The 25659-nt window shown below is 39.7% G+C and overlaps 1 protein-coding gene across 37 annotated transcripts in view; it reads left to right on the forward strand.

Moving 5' to 3' along the window:
• The window catches only part of MAP4K4 (mitogen-activated protein kinase kinase kinase kinase 4), a 190716-nt gene that overhangs the window by 114676 nt on the left and 50381 nt on the right, over window positions 1–25659 (forward strand). For all 37 annotated transcript variants that reach the window (XM_021680340.2, XM_021680341.2, XM_044919078.1 and 34 more), the window contains exons 4-12: window positions 3518–3643; window positions 4883–4993; window positions 8988–9078; window positions 11143–11273; window positions 13816–13870; window positions 15356–15434; window positions 18838–19013; window positions 21374–21446; window positions 22870–23080. In XM_021680340.2, coding sequence (XP_021536015.1) covers window positions 3518–3643; window positions 4883–4993; window positions 8988–9078; window positions 11143–11273; window positions 13816–13870; window positions 15356–15434; window positions 18838–19013; window positions 21374–21446; window positions 22870–23080 — 1053 coding nt within the window. The remainder of the gene's footprint in view (window positions 1–3517; window positions 3644–4882; window positions 4994–8987; window positions 9079–11142; window positions 11274–13815; window positions 13871–15355; window positions 15435–18837; window positions 19014–21373; window positions 21447–22869; window positions 23081–25659) is intronic.

The raw sequence follows: 25659 nt of genomic DNA on the forward strand, positions 1-25659 counted from the left end.
TTCAATTTCATATGCTTCCAGGATTTAACTACTGAAACCTCAGAAATACTCTGGCAAGTGGCATTAATCTGATTACTATATTTCCAGATGATACTTGGATGTTTCAGTGTATTGCCAAACTTGATTGTACTTAAGTTGTTCTTATATCATATTTCATTGTTTCTAATATGTAGCCCAATTTAAAAAAATGTTACAGTGTATGTCTGTGGTTCATGGTGAATCATAGTTTCATTACATAAAGTACTTCAGTATCTCTATCTAGTGGCATCTTGGATTTAAGGAAATAGATTGTGCTGTGATAATCTGCCAGAATTATCTACCATTATGCATATTAAATGTCTTTCACACCAGTGACTAGCACTGAATTTAAGCCTGTGACAATTTTTAAATGTATGAAATGCACAAGAATTTCAACTCCATGGGCTCTGAAAACATTAAGTGCCTCTGGAAGCTCTTAATTCTTAGAAAAGAATGGCGAACAAGTCAGATCCTAGAAGACATTGGTTTGTGTCGCTAAAAGAAAAAAATAAAAAATAAACAAAATACGTTGTGATCCTTAATTATTGCTCAGGAAGCTTCTCATGGGAGAATTGTAGAAGTGAAACGTACTGGCAGAGCATCATATGAAATAATGACCCTTGGAATAATTTAGCCAATATGGGGAATGGAGGGAAGTAGTTAGGGATGAATCAATAAAGCAGTCTTGAAACCCAATAAGATGCACATACTGCATGGCATAATTGGCTGCAAATACACAATTAAAATCAATATTTTTATTTTCCTTATTTTAGTTCAACATTGTTCTTTTTGCTTGCTTTTTTATAGTCTTTATACCCCAGATCTTTGTACGTTGACTGATTTTGGATAAAAGGAAAAAAAATCAAACCTTTAGTTCAGTTTCTAGTCATCTAGTCATAGTCCAATGGAAGGAAAATGGGATGTTTAACTTTTCAGGGCCCAACATGTTTAGCCATAGGCCTGAATCCAGGAGTGACACCACATGCCTTTCTACTAGGGAATGTTTATGGCCATAGTCAGGTGCTTTTTGTTAGGAACCTGTTGGTCTTGACAAGTCCCATTTGACAAGTGCATTCTGTCCCTTTTGCAGACACATGACACAGCAAGGGCTCTGCCACACGACCTGCAGCGTTAATAAGTAAGATTTATGGATAGCGTGAGAACCAGGGGAAAGCAGGGGAACCATGGGAGTGAGTTGTCAGTTGTGGTGACTCAGGACGGAACAGGCTCCATGTGCTCTGTGCCAGCAAGTTGTGGTCATTACACCCTGCCTGTGATGTGAATGTGTGGAAAGAGCACAAGATAAAGCTTTAGGTGAATTGGGCTTTCTAGTCATGTTTGGGGCATGCTTCCTTGTGCCTTACATTAAAAAAATTGTCACCCTTTTATGTTTTAGTATAAAGTTCCTTTGAAGAAAGGTCCCAAATAGAAGTATGTTCTTTTGTAATACCAGCCAGGCTAACCACTGCCCGTCCCCCTCCCCAAGGCTAAACACTGCTTTTGTTTAGGATTAAGATAGTTTTCCTAGTTATCCAGTATCTCAGTTTTTATTGCTACTTTAAATTTAAACATGGCCATGTTTAAATCAGATTGAAATGATACACATGTGGTGTATTTTCATATATACAGGGTTTGAATGAGAATTAGTGCACACAGACTGCTGTATAGACTGTATGTGTCTATGTGGCTTTGCTTCATATTTGCATCTACCATCTGCCAGAGTCACGTGACAACTATGCCTATTAATATGCTGTAATATTCTGATACTTATGTCTGGGGACCAAGCTGGAGGCCACCATCTTAAGAATCACTGTTCTAAGATGATTCCATGTTTTGTTACATGTTGTTTCTAAAGCGGTAGTGTACAGCTGAAAGTTGTATTTTAAGAAGACCTTTTCTTTGGGGCGCCTGGGTGGCTCAGACGGTTAAGCGTCTGCCTTCGGCTCAGGTCATGATCCTGGGGTCCTGGGATCAAGCCCCGCATTTGGCTCCCTGCTCAGCAGGGAATCTGCTTCTCCCTTTCCCTCTGCTGCTCCCCCTGCTTGTGCTCTCTCTCTCTCTCTCTCTCTGTCAAAAATAAATAAAATCTTTAAAAAAAAAAAAAAGACCTTTTTCATTTGGTCTTATCACTAATATCTAATTAATGATGTTGTAGCTTTTATCTTAACCGTATTTTCCAAACCCAAGTTACTTTAGGTTTATGAGGCCTTATGAATGGTTTTTGGAGCGAGGCTGCAAGACTCGGTTTCTTCAGCTGTGTGCATCCACATGGATACACTAGCTTTCACATGCACGGTCTTTCTCTTTTTCTCTTAGATGCGCACATACAGGCATCTTGACTGCTCAGAAACCCTGAGTCTTCCTGCAGAAGGAAGAATATCAGTTATAAGCAGAATGAATGTGCCAATGGGGAGAAGTGAGGACATTGTACGGAACCAGTCATTAAAGGAAATTACAGAGATCTGATTATCACTTTTTTCTTTAAGATCTTTATCTTCCCTCAAACGTGGCTTTTCTAGCCAGAGCTGGTTTTTCTCTTTTCCTCCACCTTCTTTCCTCTTCATCACTTTAACTCTGCTTTCCCCTGGTTCTCATGCTACCCATAAATCTTACTTATTAACTCTGCAGGTCGTGTGGCAGAGCACTCACTGTGTCATGTGTCTGCAGCAAGGGACAGAATGCACATGCTGTTGCAGGTTCTGCCCTGGGGGTGGATGAGAGAGAAAAGTGGAGACTGGCAGTCCTCCCCATTCACAAGGGCAACTTAGTTTTATTTTCCAGACCTGTGCCTCCATCTGTTCTTTCATCCCCCTTCTGATCTGCTCACACAAACTCTATTTCTTCTTCTGCTCATTTTACTTTAATAAAGCAAGAGGCTGGGGGATGAGCCAAGTCTAAAACAACCTGCTGTCACTGAGTGATGTTTTATTACTGTGGGTCCACCGGACTCACCTGAATCTCTTTTTGGGGTAGAGGATCTCATTAAGCATGCCATCCATCCAGGGCTTGCGGTGCCGGTCTGTATTCAGTAATCTGCCTGTGGCCACACCAGAAGGTAATGTTCTGGTGCAAGATTGTCATAGGTGAACCTTCTCTGCCGTAGCTGTGCCAGATGATTTCTTCACAAACATTTTCTAGAAAAGAAACAGCCTTTACTTGTAATTAGTTGAAATAGTATCAATCCGTTCTTTTTTCCCCCCATTTTTTACAAATGAGCAAATTGAGGTTCAGAGGTCATAGTTCGTGGGAAAGCTGCTTCATCTACCTCTTATATACCTCTGTAACTTTCATACTTATGTATTTCTTGCAAAGCTTATAACGGCATTTCAAAGGAGGAGTCCTGTTAAAGTCCCCAATTCTTGTCACAAGGATAAAGTGAATGTGTCTTCCACTATTGCTGGAGGGACTGGGAACTTGTGTTCTTGCCTATGGGTGGGGAAGTTAAAATTATGCATGACATTCAAAAGCCACACATTTTATTTTTTTATTTTTTCTTAAGGATGAAGAGGAAGAAATCAAACTGGAGATAAATATGCTGAAGAAATACTCTCATCATAGAAATATTGCAACATACTACGGTGCTTTCATTAAAAAGAGCCCTCCAGGACATGATGACCAACTCTGGGTAGGCAAACGTTTCCCAAGCATTTTGTGTGGTTTCCTCTTTGGTGGTACTCAGAGGACATTAAGGACCTTCTAGAGGGAAGGGAGAGAAAAGCAAACTCAAAGGGGGGTAGTGCCTGTTATCTTCCTTGGCCTTCTTGGTTAAAGGTATACTGAATGTTTATTTTTATGTTGATTTCACATTGCATGGAAAAGAGTTAACTTTATGTTTCAGGAATAAAATGGCATGTTTTAAAAGGAATGTAACCAAATAGCAAGGAAATTAGGAGCTTGAAAAATCAATACAGTAAAAACTTTATTTATGGAAATTAATTAATATGGAAGTGCAACTAAATGCATCTTCTTTACAACCTGGAAGTAAGGGACAAACATATAAGTATTAATAATATTAATGATAACAGTTAATTGAAAACAGTAAATTCCAGGGAAATTTCTGGAATTAATATATGTGCAGTCTTATCTCTTATTCAGCCACATCTATACTGACGATGATGACACTGAGATGCTGTCAGATCTATGGTTAGCACATTGGTTATGCCAAAGGTACTGGACTTATGAAGCAGGAAGATAAATACTTTTTCTAATTTTTTTAAAGCCATTATAGAAAATTTGTAACATTTTGCCTTAATTTTAACCTTTATTTTCATTGCCCAAATCCAATCAAAGTTAAAATTTTAAAACAGCTCAATTCAGTTCATTTTCTAGATATTTAAAAAACATGGCTTTTGTTGATACTGTGTAAACATTTAGGTATTGTAAATAATGTATTTTTAAAATTATGTACTGCTTAAAATAGCATTTCTCTGAATATAAAGTAGTTTGAGAATCATAATGTGTGAAAGAGGTTATCTTTGACTCTGGCAAATGAGAAAAGATGTTAGAGTATCTCTATCAGATATCTGATAATTGGGTACTGATTAAGGACAAAATGGTCCTCCCATGCCCATGTACTTGGGAGAGAGGAGGAATACTTCAGAATCTCTGTACTGGGGGATGTGCTGTAAAATATCAGAAACTCTTAATCTCCTGGACCAAACATACACAGTGAATAAATTGGATGGTGAAATGAGCTCTCAGTAACTTGGATGCTTCCAAAATGATCATATATCCAGATCTTCAGGAAAGGCGGAAGGAGTTAGATTCTGCTTTCCTGACTAATGTCCACTGTGTACTGATCGTGGTGATGCTCTCGCTGGTTGCTGGGATGTGCTAGTCACCGCCTGTCTTTTCTGCCCTGTAGCTTGTTATGGAGTTCTGTGGGGCTGGGTCCATTACAGACCTTGTGAAGAACACCAAAGGGAACACACTCAAGGAAGATTGGATAGCTTACATCTCCAGAGAAATTCTGAGGGTAAGGAGAAGGTGTCCCGTGCATGGTCTTGTGTTCCCATTTTCATTTTCCTAGCCCGAAATATTTCTCTGCATTAGTTATAACTGTATAGATTGTTCTTTCATGACAGCCAAGGGCTCTGTGTAACTAGCTGGCTTTGATTGTTTAAGCTACATCATGGTTTTGATTGTGACAAGTATCTAAAGAAAGTAGACTTAAACAAAAATAGTTTTTTGCATTTCCCTGAATTCACCCTCCAGGTGTTAAAAACAAAATCCAAGTGAAGAGAAATAGTCTCTATTGTTTTTATCGGAATCCTTTGTCTAAGCTTATGAATCAATATTAATGTTGTCAAACGCTGGCTCTCAAAATCATCTTGTGGACTTTGGCATTAACTGTTAGATTCTTTTGCAGTATTAACAAGGAAAAGTTTGAATGTTTAATGTTGTTTACAGCCATTTGGAAAGCCGGTTTATGATGTTAAAGTTTCTGAACTACTGTTTTAGCAGATTCTAAATGATTGCTTTCAGTAGTAGAGGTATGCTGACACGACAGGCAAAGGGTCTGTATATTTTGCATTTGAAAAGTGCATGTGTTACCGGTGAGCCCCTTTCCTTTGGCCAGCTGTCCCAGTTTTTCTCTCTACTTTACCCCTTAATTACACATTTAAATTACTTGGTTGGATTTCATTTACCCACCACACTTAAAAAATAAAGACTGTGGAGTTAAACTGGAATCTAATTTTTATGCTTCTCTCACTAATAAAAAAACCTGTTACTTATTTTTTTTTTTACTTATAGGCAAATATACCCTACTTTTATGTTTGAATTTCATAGAGGACTGTAGGTTTAAAAAATGCTGTTTAGAATTCACAGAGATGAATTTTAATTCCTTTTTATTTAGATGTTTTATGAAGCCCTTGAAAAAATAAGCAATTCCCTTAAGAAAATTAGTTGTAGGGGGTGAGGTGGGAGAACCCTCTTTTTGTAATCACTCTCAGATTTCATTATTAAAACATGAGGGTCCTATCTTTTATGGTTATTATAGGAGGCAGAGTCTAAAAGTACAAAACTAAGTATCCTGCCCTGCACTACTATGAAGGAGTTCAGCAAGTGGGCAGATGTATTTATTATGTTAACAACTAAAACTCTTGGCATGGTCAGCAGGAAAGAATAGTGGTTAGAGTGAGTCAGACATGGGTTTGAGTCCTGCCTTTGCTACTTACCTGCTGCATACCCCTGGCAAAGTTACTCCCCTTTCAGGGCTTACTTTCTTCTGTAAAATTAGGATACCAATCCAATGAAGGAAGTACCACTGTAATGAGAATTAGATGAGTTGGTATATATGAATCATTTAATGTAACATGTGGGTACATAACTGATTGTCAGTAAATATAGTTGTTGTTATTGTTTTCCATTATAAACATATACTTACACATACCTTTTCTATATATAATTCCAGTGTGGGATTTCTCAAGTGGAGAACTAGATTTTAGTATAAATGTCCTAGGCATCAAATGTATTTCAGCCATCAAAGACAATTTACATGTTTTTTATATATATAGGCAAGCATTGTTTACCTATCATGTAATAGGTATATTTAGCTATTTTACTTCCGTTGATCTCAGGCATCATTTCAAAGACAGCGAGGTTGTTTGAGGCCCCTGACTGTCAACCTGAATATAATAGCTTAATGGACATCGTTTTGAGATACATCAAATGTTTTCCATCTTGGTGGGCACCTGAAACAAGTGTTTCCTTCATTTATATTTCATCTAGAATGGGTTTTTTTTCCTACGACAAAAGTCTAAGTGAACTAAAAACAAACAAGCCTCTGGATGAGTCAGTGTGTCATAAGCTAGTGTGTGTTTTTCACAGGAATCGCTGAGAGTCCACTTTGGTAAAGAGAAAGCAATATGGTAAGAAGGAGGTGAGCTGTTGGAATGGAAAGAGCCAGCCCGAGTGGATAACCTGGGTTCTCAAAGACATTGCTGGGTTAGCTCTTTTCTGCAGTGGCAAACTTGTCCTCATCCTTTAGTAGGTGTTAGATTCACATGCCGTTATTATGTTAAGATCCTCAAAAGGTTGAGAGTCATGAGCTTGTAGGCCTCAGGCTTAAGTAGGAAAGCTCTCTTCAGTGGGCTCGCCCACTGAAATCCTTGAGACGAGAGGTTTACCAACAAAGTCAGTGTGTTCATCCCAGCCCACTTCCACGTTTATAGTCTCCACAGCCATTGATTCGTTTTAGTAGAAACCGATGTTCATACTGAGTATGGGTACTTAACAGTGTTTCATAACCAATACTGAAGGACATCCTTTGACTGTCCTTTGTTCGATGTCCATGAATGAGATAGAGTTACAGGAAAAATGTTTTCTAGCTTTGAAACATTGATGCATTTGCTCTAGGATGATATTTAGTGTGTATTTTTATCTGGACTATCTCTGCTAAGGAGGCATAATTGTGGCTTAATTTTGGCATGGAATAGTTGAACATACAAGAGTAGTTGAACATACATTCTCTCTTCATATAGGGAAAGATGTACTCGTTTAGAATAATCATAACTCAAGTTCACATTGCCTGCAAGGTATTAGACACACCTTGAGTGGTTTCACCTAGAGACACAGCAATCCTTCAGCAGTAGGACCAGGAAGTAGATGTTTCTTAACGTTTATCGCTCTTAAGAAACAAGAGTGCACACAGGCCACATTGAGAAGATGTGGATACTTAAGTTTGTTGCTAAGATAATCCTATGAAAGTATAAGAAGGGGGTTTGGGAAAGTTAGAGAATGTAAAATGAACTGAAGGTAGTAGAAGTAGGAATTATGAAAGAATTAGGGAAGCTACTTGTTTTGGTTTCTTCTTTGCTGTTCAGAGTTATGCCATGCTGGAAGGAGAGACTTTCTTCCTAACTATAGCACTAACATACCATATATTTTTAGCGCTTTTTCCCCTAGTCAGTGCTTTGTGGTATAACACTGCACATCCTGTGTGGTGGAAAAATAAACAGAGCTATCAAGTACGCTCTATTCTGCTTTATAAGCAGACTAGTAAGTTACTGTTTAGAAACCCCCTGTGTTAGAAAAATTAGTGTTCTAGAGCAGCTGTTATATTTAATGCATATCCTGCACAGTAATGATAACAATAGAACCTCACACAAAAAATCAAACAGGAAAATTAAACACTTGCTTCTGATCTAGCCTTTTTGAATTGAGACATTTCAGAATAGATAGCTTGTTTGTATGTTAAGGAGGCAGGCTATAGATTCGGCTTCTCTAGCTAAAGACAGAACAAATACAGGAGTTGTCTCTCAGTTCATAGTTGGATGCAAAATGTGGTTTTGTTCTTCCAGCACCTCTCTCATAAGAGACATGCTCTCGGGCTTTGTTCCCGATATAGGGTCATCAGAAAGTACTGTATGCCCAGTAGGGTTTATTTCCTTGGGAAAGAAAGCTATTTTATTTGAGCATAAAGCTCTTTCGATGGCAGAATTGTTTCACACTTGGGGTGGAGGTGGGATTGGTCAGCAGTTAGCAATTTGTCACTATGCGGTGGGAAAACGAGGCAGTGTTCAAGAGCCAGACTTGAAATCCCACTCTGCCTCTTTGTTTTTTCCCCTGGGATGGGTCTAGTTCAGATATACCCACAGGGTCACCCACTGAAAGATGGACGTGTAGCGTGGGAAAGGAACCACCCTATACACAAATAGCACAAATTACAGCAGAGAAACTGCAGATGGTAATCTAGAGTGTGTCTTCAAGGAGCAGCTAGAAACTGGTCATGTTGCTCACACGGGGGACCTAACCCGTTGGAACTGGGAGGTGGGTACTTCTTTCTGTTTGTGTGGTACTATTGGTGATGTCTTCCTGGAAATGCACTAAGACTGAATTGTAGTATGTTCTAAATATGGTTCATAAAACTTGTGGCCTGCATGTGTACTTTGTTATAAAAAGTGTGTTCCAGGCTCTTTATTTGCAGCAACAAAGAACTAAAATTCAGATCTGTCTCTCCTTTTCAGGGCCTGGCACATCTTCACATCCATCATGTGATTCACCGGGACATCAAGGGCCAGAATGTATTGCTGACTGAGAATGCAGAGGTGAAACTTGGTATGTGACGCATGTGCCACATCATCTAATACTTGCCCCTGGTGCAAACCAGCAGCACTCCCTACCTCGTTGGCATTTAGCTAAAAGCTCTATTACCCACATTTTCTCTTTCTGTTCTATTTAAGAAGTGGGAAGTGGGCTTATTGCTTTGTCTGTCTCCAGCCTCCCTCCCCACCATGCTTCTCCCCCTGCTCTGCTCTCCATATAGTAGACAGACTAATGTTTAAATCAGATCATGGCACTTTCTTCTTTAAAGACAGTTAGTGGCTTCCTATTTCACCTGGAATAAAATCTGCATTTCTTACCATGGCCCATAAAAAGCCATGGCCCTTGCTACTTTCCAGCCCCATTTTGTGACCATCCTCACTTCTCTCCTTGTCCAGTTCACTCATTTTTTTACTTCCTTGGAATGTCTCGCAGGGTCTTTGCACATACTGTTCCCCATTGGGAACAGCTTTGAGGTTGCAGTTTTTTCCCCCATCTTCAGAGGCCTTCCCTAACACTCTGATCTGTATTCCCTGACTTTTTGATCTACAGCTTATTTCCTAGCTAATCCTGATCACAATTTATAATTATATAGCTATTTGTTTACATATATTTCTGACTTATTTACTAGAATTTAAGTTCTGGAAGTGTAGCAACTAGGATGTTTTATTTACGAGAGCATTCTTATCTGGCACCTAGCATAGTGCCTTAAATGTAGTAGGTGCTCAGTAAATTTATGCATGGGTGGATGGAGTCCAAAGTATCTTCCTGGAGATGATTTTATAATGGTTCTTCTGTATTTCTTGTTTCCTTTACCTGGTTTTGAAATTTTTTCAATCCACTTTTATATAATGGTTCTGTCAAATTTTTAACAATTAGCATTAAGTTTTTTTCCACTAAGGCATCACACAAAAAAATTGTTTATGCTTATAAGAATCTAGTCCATCTTTCAAAAATCTTAGGCACAGTAGTTACACCTTAAAAATAAAATCTTCATTATTGCCTTCTTGCACAGTACCTCCATTTATTGCTCATCTGTGGAGCAATAGTGTGCCCATTGGGGAAATCCCCTCAAAGCTAAGATAGGAGGCACTTGATTGTTCTCATTCCCAGTGACTCAGTAAGCTGTGTATGTTCCCTGCGCTGGCGCCCTGGTGCTAGGACTGTGATGGTCCTTCCGTAATCACTTGGTGATCACTTGTGACTGCTGTCTGAGTTGCTGCAAATGGCATGTATTGCCTGGCCCAGGTGTCTCTGTGTCAGGACATGTGAGCCCACCTCCGGGCCAGTTGGTTTCCTGAGCATGTTCTGCCTACAGAAGTTGAATCTATAACCCAACCCCTGTGAGTGATTTCAGCCCTCCCTAGGCCCTTCTGCAGGAGCTCATCCACCATCCTGCAGTCCTCCTAGGGGTAATGGCAGTGTGCATAGTGATGCCGCAAACATTCTGTTAGAGACCCTGGTCTTCCTGCCACCTCTGCCTCCCAACCTGAACTTTCCTCTAGACCACTGTCATTGTTCAGCGGTGTGGGATGTAGGGGTCACTGTGAAAAATCTGAAGTCCCGGGTACTTTGAGGAGTGTTTCTTAGTATATTTGTGATTTAGCTTGATTCTCTTTATTGAATTCATTACTGTGTACTTTCCCGAAAACCTTTGTGGGTTTCTTCTCTTTCTGTGGTTAAGTGCTGCTTAAGCAAAGTCACGTGGGTGTTAGTCAGTTCTCCTGAACTTGGAGCTTTCTATGACTTGATCTTGTTTGTAGCAGGCATGTTTCCTGCAAGCACTGAACATCCTAATTCATCCAAAAGTCCCTCTAGTGGTCACTGTCGTGGAAGCTCGGGGAAGTAGCTGGGTCCAGGCCGCCCAGGAGCCGGCAGACTGGAAGAGGATTTTGTCATTTTGGCAGCTTTGCTCTGGAGACAGTGCTCCTTATCGATGCTGGTGACCTTAAGGAGTTTGCATGTCCATAAAGTATTACTCTTTGAGTTTACACTGAAGACACCTCCTCCTCACATTTCTTCGTCTTGTGGCTTACTTGTTTGTTAATTATGTTCTACTTCTTTCTCTTCCTCCCACAGTTGATTTCGGTGTGAGTGCTCAGCTCGACCGGACGGTTGGGAGAAGAAATACCTTCATAGGCACGCCCTACTGGATGGCTCCTGAGGTCATCGCCTGTGATGAGAACCCAGATGCCACCTACGATTACAGAGTAAGCCTGTGCTCCGGGCCTTCACTGGGCCCCTCGTGTTCCTGAGGGATGGGCGCTCTGTTTATAGATAGCACAGCTCTTATCCCTTCCTGCTGGTTCAGTGAGGAAGGCTTGGGAACCTTGTTGCAGGTGCAGATTTTCCGGGGCATTACTGAGATGCTGTCTTGTTGTTGTTCGTTCCCTGTCACCTTTGTTCTCCTTACTAAGTAATATACTGCTTTCACAGCAGCATGAGTCACTGTCTTGTGCATAGAGCTTTTTGTCATGAGTAAGTTAAATACTCTGCCCTGTTTGCTGTCCTTTTAAACTTGAAGAATATATTATAATCAGTTATTTATTATACTTTTAAAAATACTGTTGGAATATATAGCAGTAGCTTCATCTATGTGAAATTTTAGAGTATTGTTAAAGAGCTTTACGCTTGATTTGGTACACAAATATATTTAAATTATTAGAGTGACCTCTAGGGACTTATATCAGTAATGCACTTTTTTGATCCCAATGTAAAACCCATATTTGATCATCAGATTCGGGTTGAATATGTTTGCAAAAATTATTTTTTTAAAAAAATTGTTTTGCCATAATTAAATGAGTCAGAGTGTTTTATGTACCTGTTAATGTTATTCAAACTTGAGTTCATATCTTTACACTTTCCAGTATATTTTAGTATTTATTATAAATACCCAGTTAATGAAACTTATTTTAAGTTTATGGTATGGTGGAATTTTTATTTTATTTTTTCATATGCTGGAGTATTTTAAAATAGATTATATAGACTGTATGGCTTTTTACTCTTGAATATGTCATTTTGTTATCTCCAAAATTTGAAAACATCTTCCAGCATACCCAAAATATTATCATGCTTAAGTAAATGGAAAATAATTTCTTGGGGCACTTGGGTGGCTCAGTTGGTTAAGCATCTGACTTTGGCTCAGGTCATGATCTCCAGAGTCTTGGGATTGAGCCCCGCATCGAGCTCCCTGCTCAGCGGGATGTCTGCTTGTCCCTCTCCCTCTGCCTCTTCCCCTGCTCGTGCTCTGTCTCTCTCTCTCTCAAATAAATAAATACATAATCTTTAAAAAAAAAAAAAGAAAAGAAAAATAACTCCTTAATATGGAGTCTATAATTAGTCCCAACTGGTTAGTATCTGACTTATCCAAACGAGTGTTTCATATAGAACAAGACATTGTATTTGGCTGTTTGGCTACAGAGTATCTTTTAATCAAGGCTAACCAGCCCCTTCCCCTTTTTTTCATGACACTGACTTGTTGAAGAGGCAGTATTCCACCATCCAGATTTGTCTTAACCATTTTTGAATTTTAATTTTACAATCTTTGTAAGGCATTTACCTTGTTTCTTATAAACTGGAGAAATTCAATTAGTATCAAGAAAGACCTAAAGCAAGATTGCTCCAGGAGAGGTATGGTTTGTGTTACATCACACCAAGTGGCATGGAACATCTGCGTGTCCCACCACTGATGCTGCTGAGATTAGTCACTGGGTCAAGTTGGGTGAAATCCCTCCTTTGCACCCTATAGTAGAGAAAACCTCATAAAAATAAAGGAGAAATTTGTGGGCCTATCCTTCTTATAATCACACGTGTTTGAATTGTGTAACGTAATTATAGGTTATTTAGAAAATGCTTAAGCTGAGCAACTTTTAAGTAATTCTTTCATTAGAATAGTATATAAACAAGAGAATGCTAATGATAATAACTACCCATTGTCTACTTTTAAAAATCTTGCTTGGATTTTAAGAAATCAGCCAATGTTTGTTGAGTGCCTACCACATGCCAGTCACAATTCTGGGGATACTGAGGTGAATAAAACAGACTAAAGTGCCTGCCCTCATGGAACTTGTATTTGAGTGGGGAGTGAAGTTAAAATTCAAATTTTAAAATTAATATTACAGGGGACTCAGAAGGAAGAGTTTCCATGCACAGAAAGACAGCTTATTGCTCACCCCTTATTAAAGTTTGATGGGAGAGTGGAGAGGCTCATCAGCACTGTGATTCAAATTAGTGAACTACAGTAGATTTTATTAATTCAACTGTTGGACCTTTTATAAAAGAGTGCTTTTTTAAAAAAATTTTTTTTATTTCAAGTATAATTAACATACAGTGTTATATTAGTTTCAGGTTAGCCTTTAAAATTTTAACATCTTAATTAAATTTTAGATAATAACATAAACATAAAATTAAACATAAATCTGGGCCAGGGGTCCAGGTTAGTGAATGTAAAGAAATGAAATATACTGAGCAGCAGGGCACTCAGTGGCAGTTAGAAAGAAGCTTTTCTGTGGGCCACCTCTAGTTCAGTCATAGATGCGAGTGGTTCTAATTAGCAAACCAATTTTACCTTTATTTTTTCATTCATTCATTCATTCATTTGGAAGGTATTCTTACATATGTGTTTGCTTTTAATTTCATGGCAAACTTCTTTTCAAAAATGCCTTTATATCATTTGTTTGAGTAGCCAGCCGTGGTAAGTTAGTGGTTTCCTATCCAATCCAGTACCTGTAACATACTGTTTTATTTTTGCAGAGTGACCTTTGGTCTTGTGGCATTACAGCCATTGAGATGGCAGAAGGTGCTCCCCGTAAGTAACATTCTTTCCTTTTTAGCCCAGTTGTTATATGTGACTTAAACCTAGTCTCAAGGCTTCAAACAGAACGGCTTCATGGGTAAAGCCATGCCTAGTGGGACATTCAGATGAAGGAAGCATAAATACAGTGAAGTTTTAGATGTAAAAGGATTCTTGGCATCCAGTGTTCCTTTTGAAGATCCCTGAAGTCTGTAGGTTACATTTTATCTTTTATTTAAGTTGTATTCAGATGTGTGACCTGAATTACGCTGACATCAGAATAATAGGCAGTAATTTTCATTTTACAATTTAAACTTCAATGAAACTAAATCCTAACACATGAAACTGGTCCTGACACATGAAATTTTAGTAATACTTCCGTTGACTTTACCAACAGAGGCATAACTTTTTATCTGTAGAATAAGGTCTGGGTTTTTTGTGGGGTTTTTTTTGTTTGTTTGTTTTTTTGTTTTGTTTTGTTTTGTTACTTGTGAAACTTGCTTCTCCTTTGAATTAACTGAATGCCAACTTCATAAAATTGATTTTTGAGCAGAGACAGGGGTAGAATTGCAGGGAATAGAGATAAAACAGCATTATCTGCTGGTCCCCTTAAAAAAGGGGGGTATACAAAGAATGTATACTTGTCTGCTGCCTAGTTGCTGCTGAATAAATATTTGTTGAATGAATGAAAAAAATTTCCAACGGCTAAAATTTAGTTTGCGGTACAAGAAATGGATGTCAGTCTTGACCACCATGTATTTGCTCATGTTTCCGTCTGAGGAATTGAGACAGGGGTGTATTGCCGGATCCTTTGTTTCAGTTTTCTTTCACAGTGGGAATAGATTGTCTTCTTTGGCCCCCATTTCCCAGCTGCCTTGTAAGATTCTCATGAAGGTAAATAGACACGAAAATGCACATTACCTACTGTGACATTGCGTGCACCTGACATAGCTTTATTGGGCAAGTGGTAGAAGTACAAACGGTACTTGCACAGAATCAAATAGTCTGTTTTATTCTCTCGTCTTTGCTCCTTCCTAGCACTACAGCGAACGAACAGTTAACATTTCTGGAGGGCTTCACAGCCGCTTACTGTGTCTAGGCACTGTATGAATGCCTTTACAAGCAGTGTCTGATTTAAATCCTCACCACGACCCTGTGACAATAAAATTATTTTCATTGCGATCTTATAGATGATTTAGAAACTTAAGCTGTTCACTCCCTTAAGACTATAAATCTGTATTTATCTTTGATTTACAAAAACTTTCCAATGTCAATTTGAAATTGTGTATTCTTCTTGTTGCTCTTGACCTCCTTATATTTTGCTGTGTTTAAATGGGGAACTCAGGTTATGCCCTAGGGTTCATATCTGAATGTCTAGACTGCTTGACATAAAGATTGTCCGTCAGGTGATGGGACAGCACATTAGATATTTTGAGTGAGCCCTAGAAATAAAGAATGAGTAAAAAGTGCCATACTGACGTCACCGTCTCCTCTCCCCAGCTCTCTGTGACATGCATCCAATGAGAGCACTGTTTCTCATTCCCAGAAACCCTCCTCCCAGGCTGAAGTCAAAAAAATGGTAAGCTATGTATGCTTTGTTGTTGTTGTTGCTCTTTCCTTTTTACAAAAAACTGTTCCTTTTCAGTTTCACTCCAGTACAAAACTCTAGTCATTCCAGTTCCCAAAGAACATAAGAGCCAGTGCCCTGAAACACCAATTAAAAAGTATTTTTTTTAAAATGTTTTTTCTTGATAAATTCTCTTTTAATTACAAAATAGTAACAAGTGACCATAGGAAACACTGTAACATGGTTAAAGAAAAAGTTTCATTTTAATATTTAAGCCCTCTTTTAAGTATAATACATTTCTAAGCATTTTCACATCCAAAAGCAAAGCTGTACTGACTTTGAAGCTCCTCAGGTGAAATGGGATTCGAATGTTAATGGAGGCATTTACTCCTAATTGTTGCAAAACATTGAAATTAGGTGCATCTTTTTTCATTCCAGAAATGAAAAGAATGGTCCTGTCTTTGGGCTGCCACTTTTCTCCCTGTGGCCCTCATATATTTGCTCCAGAAAAGTCACTTATCAGTGAAGGGCAATGATGGTGACCTTCCCTGGCGAAAACTTTAAGAATTGTGATGGTGTGGGAAAGTGTTGATTTGGTTTAGTTTTAAAAGTGTTGAGGGAAAGGGTAGTGCTTTGTTTTCACCTGAGAATTTTGCTTACTTATTTCCTCTTGAACTTTTTTCTGAGTGCTTTCCTCTCAATTCTGTCTCCACTCAGGCTCCTCGTGCATGTGGGCCCTCTCCCCTTCTGTTCCTGTTTTCCTGGGCACATCGGTCTTATTAGTGCTCACACCTACTACCATGGTGGTCTTTTTCCCTTCTGTAACTATTCTCACTGGGTTTCCAGTGAGTGTCGTCTCTTCTTGGGTTTTCGACTCTAATTGTGAAATATGCAAAAGATCTCAATTTCAAGCCTTTTTCTCTTCTGGATTTGGTCTTTTAGCTCTTGCTGTCTGCTCTTTTCTTCTTGGTTGCTCATTTTCTGATGTCCTGTAGTTCTCTTTTCCCATCTGTGGGCATTATATGTACACACGTATTTTTACTCTTGCTTCTTTCACACTTCTCCCTGTTCCTGTCTCTCCCCACCTTTTGTTTGCTGGCAGGATTTTTCTCATTCTTTTTATACTGTCTTTAACCACATTTAACTCCAGATAACTGAGCTTATCTAGTTCCACTTACCAGGTTTTAGAGGGTTCTCTAAGGCAGTATGATTGCCAAGATTTTAGCCCCAGTTGGTCTCTTGTATTGAAACTTGATAACTCTGGACATCTATGGTGGCCAGCCCTAGGGAAACCAAATGTATATAGTGGGCATCACCAAGGAGTAAGCTGTGGGGCTGGCCAGCTAAATTAAATAATGCTATTTTTTTTAAAAACGGAGTTTATGCTGTGTCTTCAGGGTACCTCGCAATTCACAAGTCTTGTCAGCTGGCCCCACTCTGATTATTCTGTCCGTTACTTGCATTTTGGGATTAACCACTCTGTGTATAATACAGTGATGTAAAGAGACAGATGTAGATGACAGATTCTTTCTGTGTTCTTACATGAAACTTTCTTTAAACTTGATTAGATGCATTTTCATCCATTTAAATCGTTGCTCTCATTTTACCCAAGTATTCCAGAAGATGAGATGATTGCACACATAATGTTCTTCCTCCTTTCTGATTGCTGTCTTCCTATCCACCAATGTACATTGCTACTGCTGGTTTTGGAGAAGTGATCAGCGAACTCTCTTCCAGCAGAACTTAACAATCGATTTTAAAGAAAATATTGTAGATCATTGATTCCCAAATGTTAATTTTTAGACTTGGTAGGTAAGAATCCCTTGGGAATCTTTTAATTTAGGGTTTCAGCCTTAGTGTTTCTGGTTTGTTAGGTCCGAGGAATGACCCAGGTATTTGTATTTTTGATAAACTCCTCAAGTGGTCTTTGTGGGCAGTGGAGTTTAGGAATCTCTGTGTTAAAAACAAGGTCCACTACAACATTCTCATTAACCACAGGATAAAGTCACAACTTCGCTGAATGACTTTGAGAGCCCTTCTCTGAGCCGACCCTGACCTATTTTTCTGTTCTTTTCCACTTTTCATACTAGCATCAGAAAATGATTCATTACTCTCTAGTACTTTTCTACCTTTGTTCATGTTGTTCCTTTCATTCTGGAATGGTGGCTTCTCTCTCCCATCTCTAGAATATCGACTATCCTACCTTTTTGTCTAACCTCTTGTAGCAGTAGTTCTTTTCTTTCTTCCTCTGGCAGTTTGATAACACATCTGCTGTTGTTTGTACATAGATTTCCTCCACTTTATTTCCTATGTGTATTTCTTACAGAGCCTAGCATAAACAAATGTAAATTGTTGATATATAAATATTTGTTGAATTGAAAAAAATGGTAAGTTTGAATGGAAATACAAGACAGTAGACATGATTCTTAAAAGCAGTGAAGTAATTGGAAAGAACTGAACTAATTTTCTAAATCACATTTTTAAAAGACTGAACAACTCATTCATTCAACAAAAATTTATTACATACCTCTTGTGGTCTGCCCATGCTCAGTGTTGGGCATTGCCGACATTGAAAAATCAGAACCAATTCCTGACCTGTACCTCAGCAGAGGAGACAGAAACATAAACATGACATGTACAGTCTATTAAATGCAGACAACCTAGAGGAAAGGCTCCTAACTTTGGGGATGTAGGGGTAGAGTGTTGCCAGGAAAGCCTTACCTAAAGAGACGACGCCTTACCTGAGTCTCAAAAGATAGGATGGGTGAGTGTCTTGGCCAAGACCAGGGATGGGGGTCATCATGAGCCAGGCATGGAGAAACAGGCAAAAATAGTTGTAGCTGGTAGGGTAAATGTAGGTGACAGAATCCTTGCCCTCCTTAGAACTATTACGTATTTCTACTTCTGTACATTAAGCATAGAGAATTGATAGATAAATCAGTTGGAAACTGATTGAAATGTCTTATTAACAGGTTCAAGAGCCCCAGCATTTGGTCATATACCGACTCCTTATCTCTATGTCCATCCTTGTCTTCCAGGTTCCGGACATCTGCTGTCCTCTGTCTGCCTTCATTTTCACAAAAGCCTTCCTTTACCCCCTTGCTTTCTCCACCTCTGTGATTCAACGATTAATAAGCAACATTACATTTAAACCCAGTTTGTTTAAATCTGACTTCCTTCAAAGCTCTCTTTTGGTGATTTGTTGTCGATAATGTGGCATAACTCTTAAACCATGCTTAAATGATGCTTCTTATCCACCATGGTCCCGAGTTCCTAATACTTTCCTGTGCATTTGCAGAATGTTCACAGTGAATTCTGAAGCTCTTATATGTTTTCAGACTAATAATTCACTCATATTATGGAGTCTTGCTCTTTGCAATGGAAATTTGATGATCTTTTTTACTTCCTCTTATAGGTCAAAGAAATTTTTTAGTTTTATAGAAGGGTGCCTGGTGAAGAATTACATGCAGCGACCCTCCACAGAGCAGCTTTTGAAACATCCTTTTATAAGGGATCAGCCAAATGAAAGGCAAGTTAGAATCCAGCTTAAGGACCACATAGACCGGACCAGAAAGAAGAGAGGAGAGAAAGGTATTGACCTGTTTTTATTTTCATCTTGAAAAAATAATATTTTAGGTTTTTGCCACTAGAATAGGTTACTCCTTTTCCACCCAGGAGTGTGTGCTCCCTTGGCCAGGGCTGGAGTAGCTTGTCTCTGCTCTGCAGGTCAGTCATGAGCATGAGCCTCAGGTCCAGCCTGGCTCAGGTCGAGCTGACTGGAGCTGCGTGTTGTGTCACCAGGCGGACACCAGATAGAAAGCGCTGTGGCTGGTCAACACGGAGGGGTGTTTCTCTCGTTCCCCCACAGGAGCATGTCTTTGTGCTGCTCTTTTTCTTCATTATGGGCATTCTGAATACATCACTCAAGGTTTATTGAGCATCAGCTGTGAACATCCGCATCAGTATGTTCACCCATTTCTCTCCTGCTCAAGAACCCTCTGGGTTTCTTATTGCTGTACTCTGTGCAGGTGGCGTGGTCACCTGACTACTTTTCTCTCGTTACGGCACAACATGAACATGCCCTTATGCCAATTATTTAACATTCCTTTCTGTTCCCAGTATCTTGGTTTTATATCTTTACATGTTCTGTGTCCACCTGCTTGGAGTGCCCTCTGTTTACCTCTGTCCAGCAAGGTGTAGTCAAGCTTCGTCACCGTTTTCACAGCCCTTCCTAAGGCCTCGAGCTCACAGTGATCAAAGAACTATGAATTTATGAATTCTTACCATAACTTTACAGAAAGACATTTGAATACCTGGCATCTTGATAATGAATTTTTCTTGACATTCAAACTTTAAGGTCAAAGAAAAAAACTAAAAAGTGCAAGTTCAAGGCGATAGAAGAGTTATTCACAGTCCTCTTTGGAGGTCTGTTTGAGCTTTTTACATGTTCATTTCAGTCTTCAGAGCTAAATCATCAGTGATGCTCATAACAGCTTTTTGGCCCTCTGATAAATTCAGTTATAAACGTAATTAAGCTTTGTACGTTAAGCTATGCAGTTACAACAAGTGAACTAAAGTTTGTAAACAAAGCTTTTTCTTGGGAAAAGGTTATTTGTAGATTGGATCATTTTCCCAGTATGTATTTTCTTAATAATAGCTGACAGTCCTGGAACATTTGCTGTGTGCCAGGCATTTACTGGCTACTCAGCCTGGAGTCTCGTGCACATTTGCAGGTGGGAACAGTGGAGCACTTTATCTTCATTTTCTAGTTTTCAAGTCACAGTGGCCTTTTTTCCCCCTTGGCATTCATTTACCTTTCAAATACCCTCATCCCCTTGTCAATAAGGAAGAACTTACAGTACAAAATTTTAAACGTAACACAGTACTATTTAAAGGAGTCCAAAGATTATTTAGGTTGGAATTTTCTTTGGAAGATAGGCTATTTTAATGTTCTTTAAAATTACATAGTTTTGACTGTCTAGCAATGAAAAGAACTAATGTCATATATAGAGACTCATGAATTTGTAGAAATATTTGTGTATAATTATATATGATATAGACTGCAACCCCATTTTAAGTTCTCAGATTTGTTTTCTTTAACCAGGACACCGATTTTCAAGTTCTGTGTCTCTGAAAAAAGTTGGAAATGTGTTTTGTGAATAGATTGGTTTTGTAAATCTCTTCAACCTTTTTAGTTTTGATTGCTCTCTGGAGTGCAATGCTCCCTCAAAGTTGGGTACTGACGTTAGGTACAGCGTCCAATAAGATGGGCTGTTACTTTGGGGAAAAGGGCATAAAACCTGTTGAAGTGAAAACAGGTTGCTCATGTTGAAATTTGTGCTTTATCTGGTGAGAGGAGAGCAACTTTTCTCTCCTTTTGCTGTATTGTTTCTGCATCAGTTTTTCCCCGGCTTCATCTTTGTAAATTTGTGGGAACATTTGATTTCATGTCTTTATGCTCTGAGTGCTTCCTGCGCTTCACCCGTGGTCAGGCCTGCAGACCTTTCTGCTGGGCTCTAAGTGGTTCCCTGAGTGCCAATAATAACCAAATGACGTCTCCTAGTTGCCTTGGTTTGGGCTGTTAAATCTCTTTCTTTTGCATTTTGGCATCAATGGGACTTTCCAAATTTGCTGACTCTTTGGGACCACTTTTCTCATGTGTCAAGAGCTTGAGAGCCCCTCTCACAGCCCTGGACCCCCTCCCCAGTGCATCCCATAAGGAGCTGTCTGGAATGCAGTAGAATCCGCTCTTCATGCGGAGTAAGGGTAGCCCAGGGAATGCTGCCGTTCAGTCTAGGAATTGGATGTCACACTTCTCCTCCTTCCAGGTTCTCTGTACATGTTATTATTTTCATAAAGGACATATTGTTTATTTTTTGCTGTAATGCTATTGGAGATGCATGTGTCATGATTTGTGAACTGTCCCGTTTATCTTGCCCTTTTCTTTATAGATGAAACTGAATATGAGTACAGTGGGAGTGAGGAAGAAGAGGAGGAAGTGCCTGAACAGGAGGGAGAGCCAAGGTAATGATAAAGCCACTCACTGTTCAGCTTCCTGCTTATGAAGAAATGGTTTTATATCGATGCCAGGATTTCAAGAAATCTTCAAGTACCTTGAAAGTGCCTTAATATCTTCACTCTTCTTCATCCTTTGAAAGATTCCTATAAACATTTCCCCCCTCTGGATCCTCGCATCCAGCGGTGCTTCCCCGAGATTGCATCTGGCAGCGTGTGGGGCTGCATTTGGTTCTGGGGACAGGGAGCCTACCGCTGGCGCTTGCTGCTCTAGGAGGCGTGGATGGTATGCGCTGTGCAGTGTATAAAAGAGTCCTGTTCACAAAGACTTGTCCTGCCCAGGGGCCAGTCGGGCCTCCGTTGAAAAACACTACAGTCTTTCCCAAAATGTTTGTTTTGTTTTGTTTTATTTTGCTTTTCCCACAAGTATGGTTATCAGCAATACAGTTCTTCTACTTGTGTATATTCTGCCCTGATCCATCTTACAGACTATGTTTTGGGTGTCTGTGGCTTCCCAAGGTACAATGAAGCAGAAGGTTGAAGGTTTGGTAGTATGAACCTTAGAGTAACTAATTATTCAGAGAATGGGGGGTTTTAAAATTTTAATAATGGTCTTGCCTGGCAGTCCTTCATGCCTTCAGCTATACATAACTTGACTCATTGGACAAAAAGAGCCTGGAAGGGTATGTTGAAAGACCTGTGGAGACCTATGTCCAGGCAATGGGAGTTTGAAGAGAGCAGATGAAGAGATAAGAAAATGTACTGTTAAAACTCCATATGTTTTTCTTCTTACATAGAATATTTGAATCTATTTGAGACTAAGTATTTTGGAGTAATTTGAACTGATTTCGTGAGCAGTGTAATTGTCTTGGGTAGGAGCATGACACAAGGAAAGAGGCGGTTTCAGGAGATTGATTTGCCATGTTTTTCTGGGTATCGGAAATGGAGCCGTGGCTCTCAGCAGGGAGACCAGCTAGCGGTGATGCTGTTTATCTGTGCCGCGGCTCATTCTTGGGACCCACTTGGGCTCAGCTGCTTACTCTGGAAACAGGCAGTGGGAGAGCATACATGGTAAGACTTGGTGGGAAGTAAGGTGGTCAAAGAGGAAGGTGGGTCCACTTCTACTCATCAAGTGGGAGAAGGGGATTTCCACCTTTCCTTGTACAGAGTTTGAGTTGATGTGAGAATCCTGAGTAGAGATGTCTTACCAAGCAAACATCCAGGATGGAGTTGAAGATATTTGTGAAACGGATAAAAGATGTAATACTATTGAATGTAGATACAGTTACTCCCATGGGTTTATTAGTTGAGCCTCAGAGAGGGAGGAACTCAGTAGGAGGATGAATAGAATAGCAGGCTGGGGCCCCGGTCTCACCTGGAGGGCAGAGTGATCTGTGCGCACCCCTGAAAGCCCTGCGTCCTCCTCCTCCAGCTCCATTGTCAACGTGCCTGGTGAGTCGACGCTTCGGAGGGATTTCTTGAGACTGCAGCAGGAGAACAAGGAACGTTCCGAGGCTCTTCGGAGACAGCAGTTACTGCAGGAGCAACAGCTCCGGGAGCAAGAAGAATATAAAAGACAGCTGCTGGCAGAGAGGCAGAAACGGATTGAGCAACAGAAAGAACAGAGGCGGCGGCTAGAAGAGGTGGGAAAAGGGAAACGTCCAGTTGGTTTTCTCTTTCTTTATTCACATTGGTAGCCAGACACTCAAAGGGATGTTTTCTGTGGCCTCCTGACATAATACCTTTCCCCTGGCTTACCTGTTCAGGTAACTTCGGAGGGAGAGCTTACGCTTTTGGACTGGCAGGCCTTCACATTCCTTGTGGTCTTCGAAATGTTTTCCTTGCTTGTAAAAACTTAAGGACCTGCCCCACAGTTACTCATCAGCATATTGTGCTTGGATGCAGAACAGCAGGGGCCCAGAGATAGCATCATACCAGTTTTGCAAAGGGTGTTTCTGTTTGTGGTTTAAGTTGGCGAGCTCAGGCTTGACCTGATTTCTTTTCTTCTCTTGGCCTCTGGGTCCAAGTTCATGTGTACATATTTTTCTGAAACTTCAGACTTTTTCACAGGAAAACATTTTTTCTAAGAATGCCTTAACTTTAGGAGTTTTGTTTTTTTTTTTTTTTAAATGAATGCCTCAACTGTAGCTCCATTTAAGAGTAAGGGATGAAAGGGGCACCTGGCTGGCATAGTCAAGTGGAGCTTGCAACTCTTAATCTCAGGTTGTGAGTTCCAGCCCCATGTTAGGTACAAAGATGACTTAAAAATAAAATCTTTAAGAAAAAAGAGTAAGGGATGAGAAAAGAATTACATTGGGTATAATACACCTGCTCTTCTGTAATCTAGTTGTTAATGTAGTGGAATTAGTTATATTCTGCAGTGGGAAAATACATTTTGTACTACCTGCTCATTTAATTCATTAATACTATTAACATTGGTGCTCTGGTTACCCACAGCGTTTTCATTTGTAATTCATAGAAACATCATTTCTCTCTATTTCACTTGGGGCTCAAAAAACACCTTTTGATTTTTTTTTCCTTTTATTATGTATTTCACAGCTCCAGATTTCTCATTCATAGTAGTTTCTGTTTCTACTTAATTCATACACCTTGATTCATATATCCTACAGCAGAAAAAGAACCCAAAACAACAAGAAAGCCCTGTATTGATACTAAACAGTGGAGGCTAATGTAAATAACAACACATGGTTTATTACCCAAGTTATTCAAGAGTATTTTGGGGTTAGGGGGAATCTTTATGTGTTTTGTAGTCTCAATCTGAAAACTTTATCCTTTGTTCCTAGTTTAGAAAACCAGTGCCTTTCTAACTAAGGAGACTGGAAATATTCAGCCCGGGCTTATGGAAGAAAACATAGGACGTAACCTTCCTCTGTAGGAGGGACAACATTGCTGTTTGTGTAACCCTTTTTGCAGTTTATTTGCAAACTCTTTTGTAGTATTTTTGAGACTCTTCTCAGTGCTCTTTGAACATAACAGAAACCCAGAGTGGCCCAGGGTTTATTGAAGTTGCATGTTGACCATTTGAACTTCGTATGTGAGAATGCTTGAGTGTTGAGGCTCCGGCTGTTTCTAGTACTTTATGCAGTATTCTCCACTGTCCATTTAAACCCTAGGCTGTACTTTGCCTAAGGACACGATACAGGTTAGTTTGGTGGTTTATAACTTCAGCTCAAGCTCATTTGTAACACATGCCACGGAAATTGCTTTCAGGCCCAGTGGTAGTGAGACAAATGTCCATTATCCAGCATCTATAGGGAGGAGGATTGCAAAGTGAAGGCCAGCATTGGTTAGAGGAGAGAGACTGAAGTTTGACAGCCATTTTGTTTATTAGTTAAAACAAAGACTAGAGGATTAAGGATGTCTGCTAAATGAGAACTTTGGACTTTACTTGCTTCAATTAGCCCTTTAATTTCAGCTTCTCAGTAAAAGTTCAAACTCAGAGTCACCTCTTGGCACCTCTTAAGCAGGAAAGATGGAGCTGGGTATGAAAGAGGGAACATTTGCATGAATAGAATCCACTAATTTGGATTCCTGGTGATCTAGCTCCTTTTTACTAGCCCGGGGTAATTAAGTGTTATCTACACTCTAGGTCCCAGAAGGTAATTTGGGAATATTTAAACCATAAATCATTTTTAGCTCTTTATTGGCATTAAAGCTTCAATCAGAACTGTTTGGGGAATAGGGATTCCTTTTGTTATTAACAAAGTAGATAGAGATGGTCAGCCCTAAGTCATAAGATAAATGACAAAACTGAAAGGAGAGGGGCGCCTGGGTGGCTTGGTCCATTAAGCATCCAACTCTTGATCTCAGCTCAGGTCTTGATCTCAGGGTCATGAGTTCAAGCACCGCCTTGGGCTCCATGCCAGGGTTAGAGTCTACTTAAAACAAACAAACAATCAAACAAACGAAAACCCCCCAAAAATGAAAGATAACAAATATTTGTCATTGACTGACAAAAAGAAATGGCCCAAAAGTCGGTTGCAGGAAAACTGAGTACAGATTTTCCTCTCTTTGCAGGTGAGTGCTTTTGCCCCTCATGGGTCCTTCATCTTTAAGAAATCAGTATGTGTGGGGCACTTAGGTGGCCCAGTAGGTTAAGTGGCTGCCTTCGGCCAGGTCGTGATCCCAGGGTCCTGGGATTGAGCCCCACATCGGGCTCCTTGCTCAGCAGAGAGCCTGCTTCTCCCTCTGCCCGCCGCTC

The sequence above is a fragment of the Neomonachus schauinslandi genome, chromosome 10 (genome assembly GCF_002201575.2).
Source record: "Neomonachus schauinslandi chromosome 10, ASM220157v2, whole genome shotgun sequence".
NCBI classification, from domain to species: domain Eukaryota; kingdom Metazoa; phylum Chordata; class Mammalia; order Carnivora; family Phocidae; genus Neomonachus; species Neomonachus schauinslandi.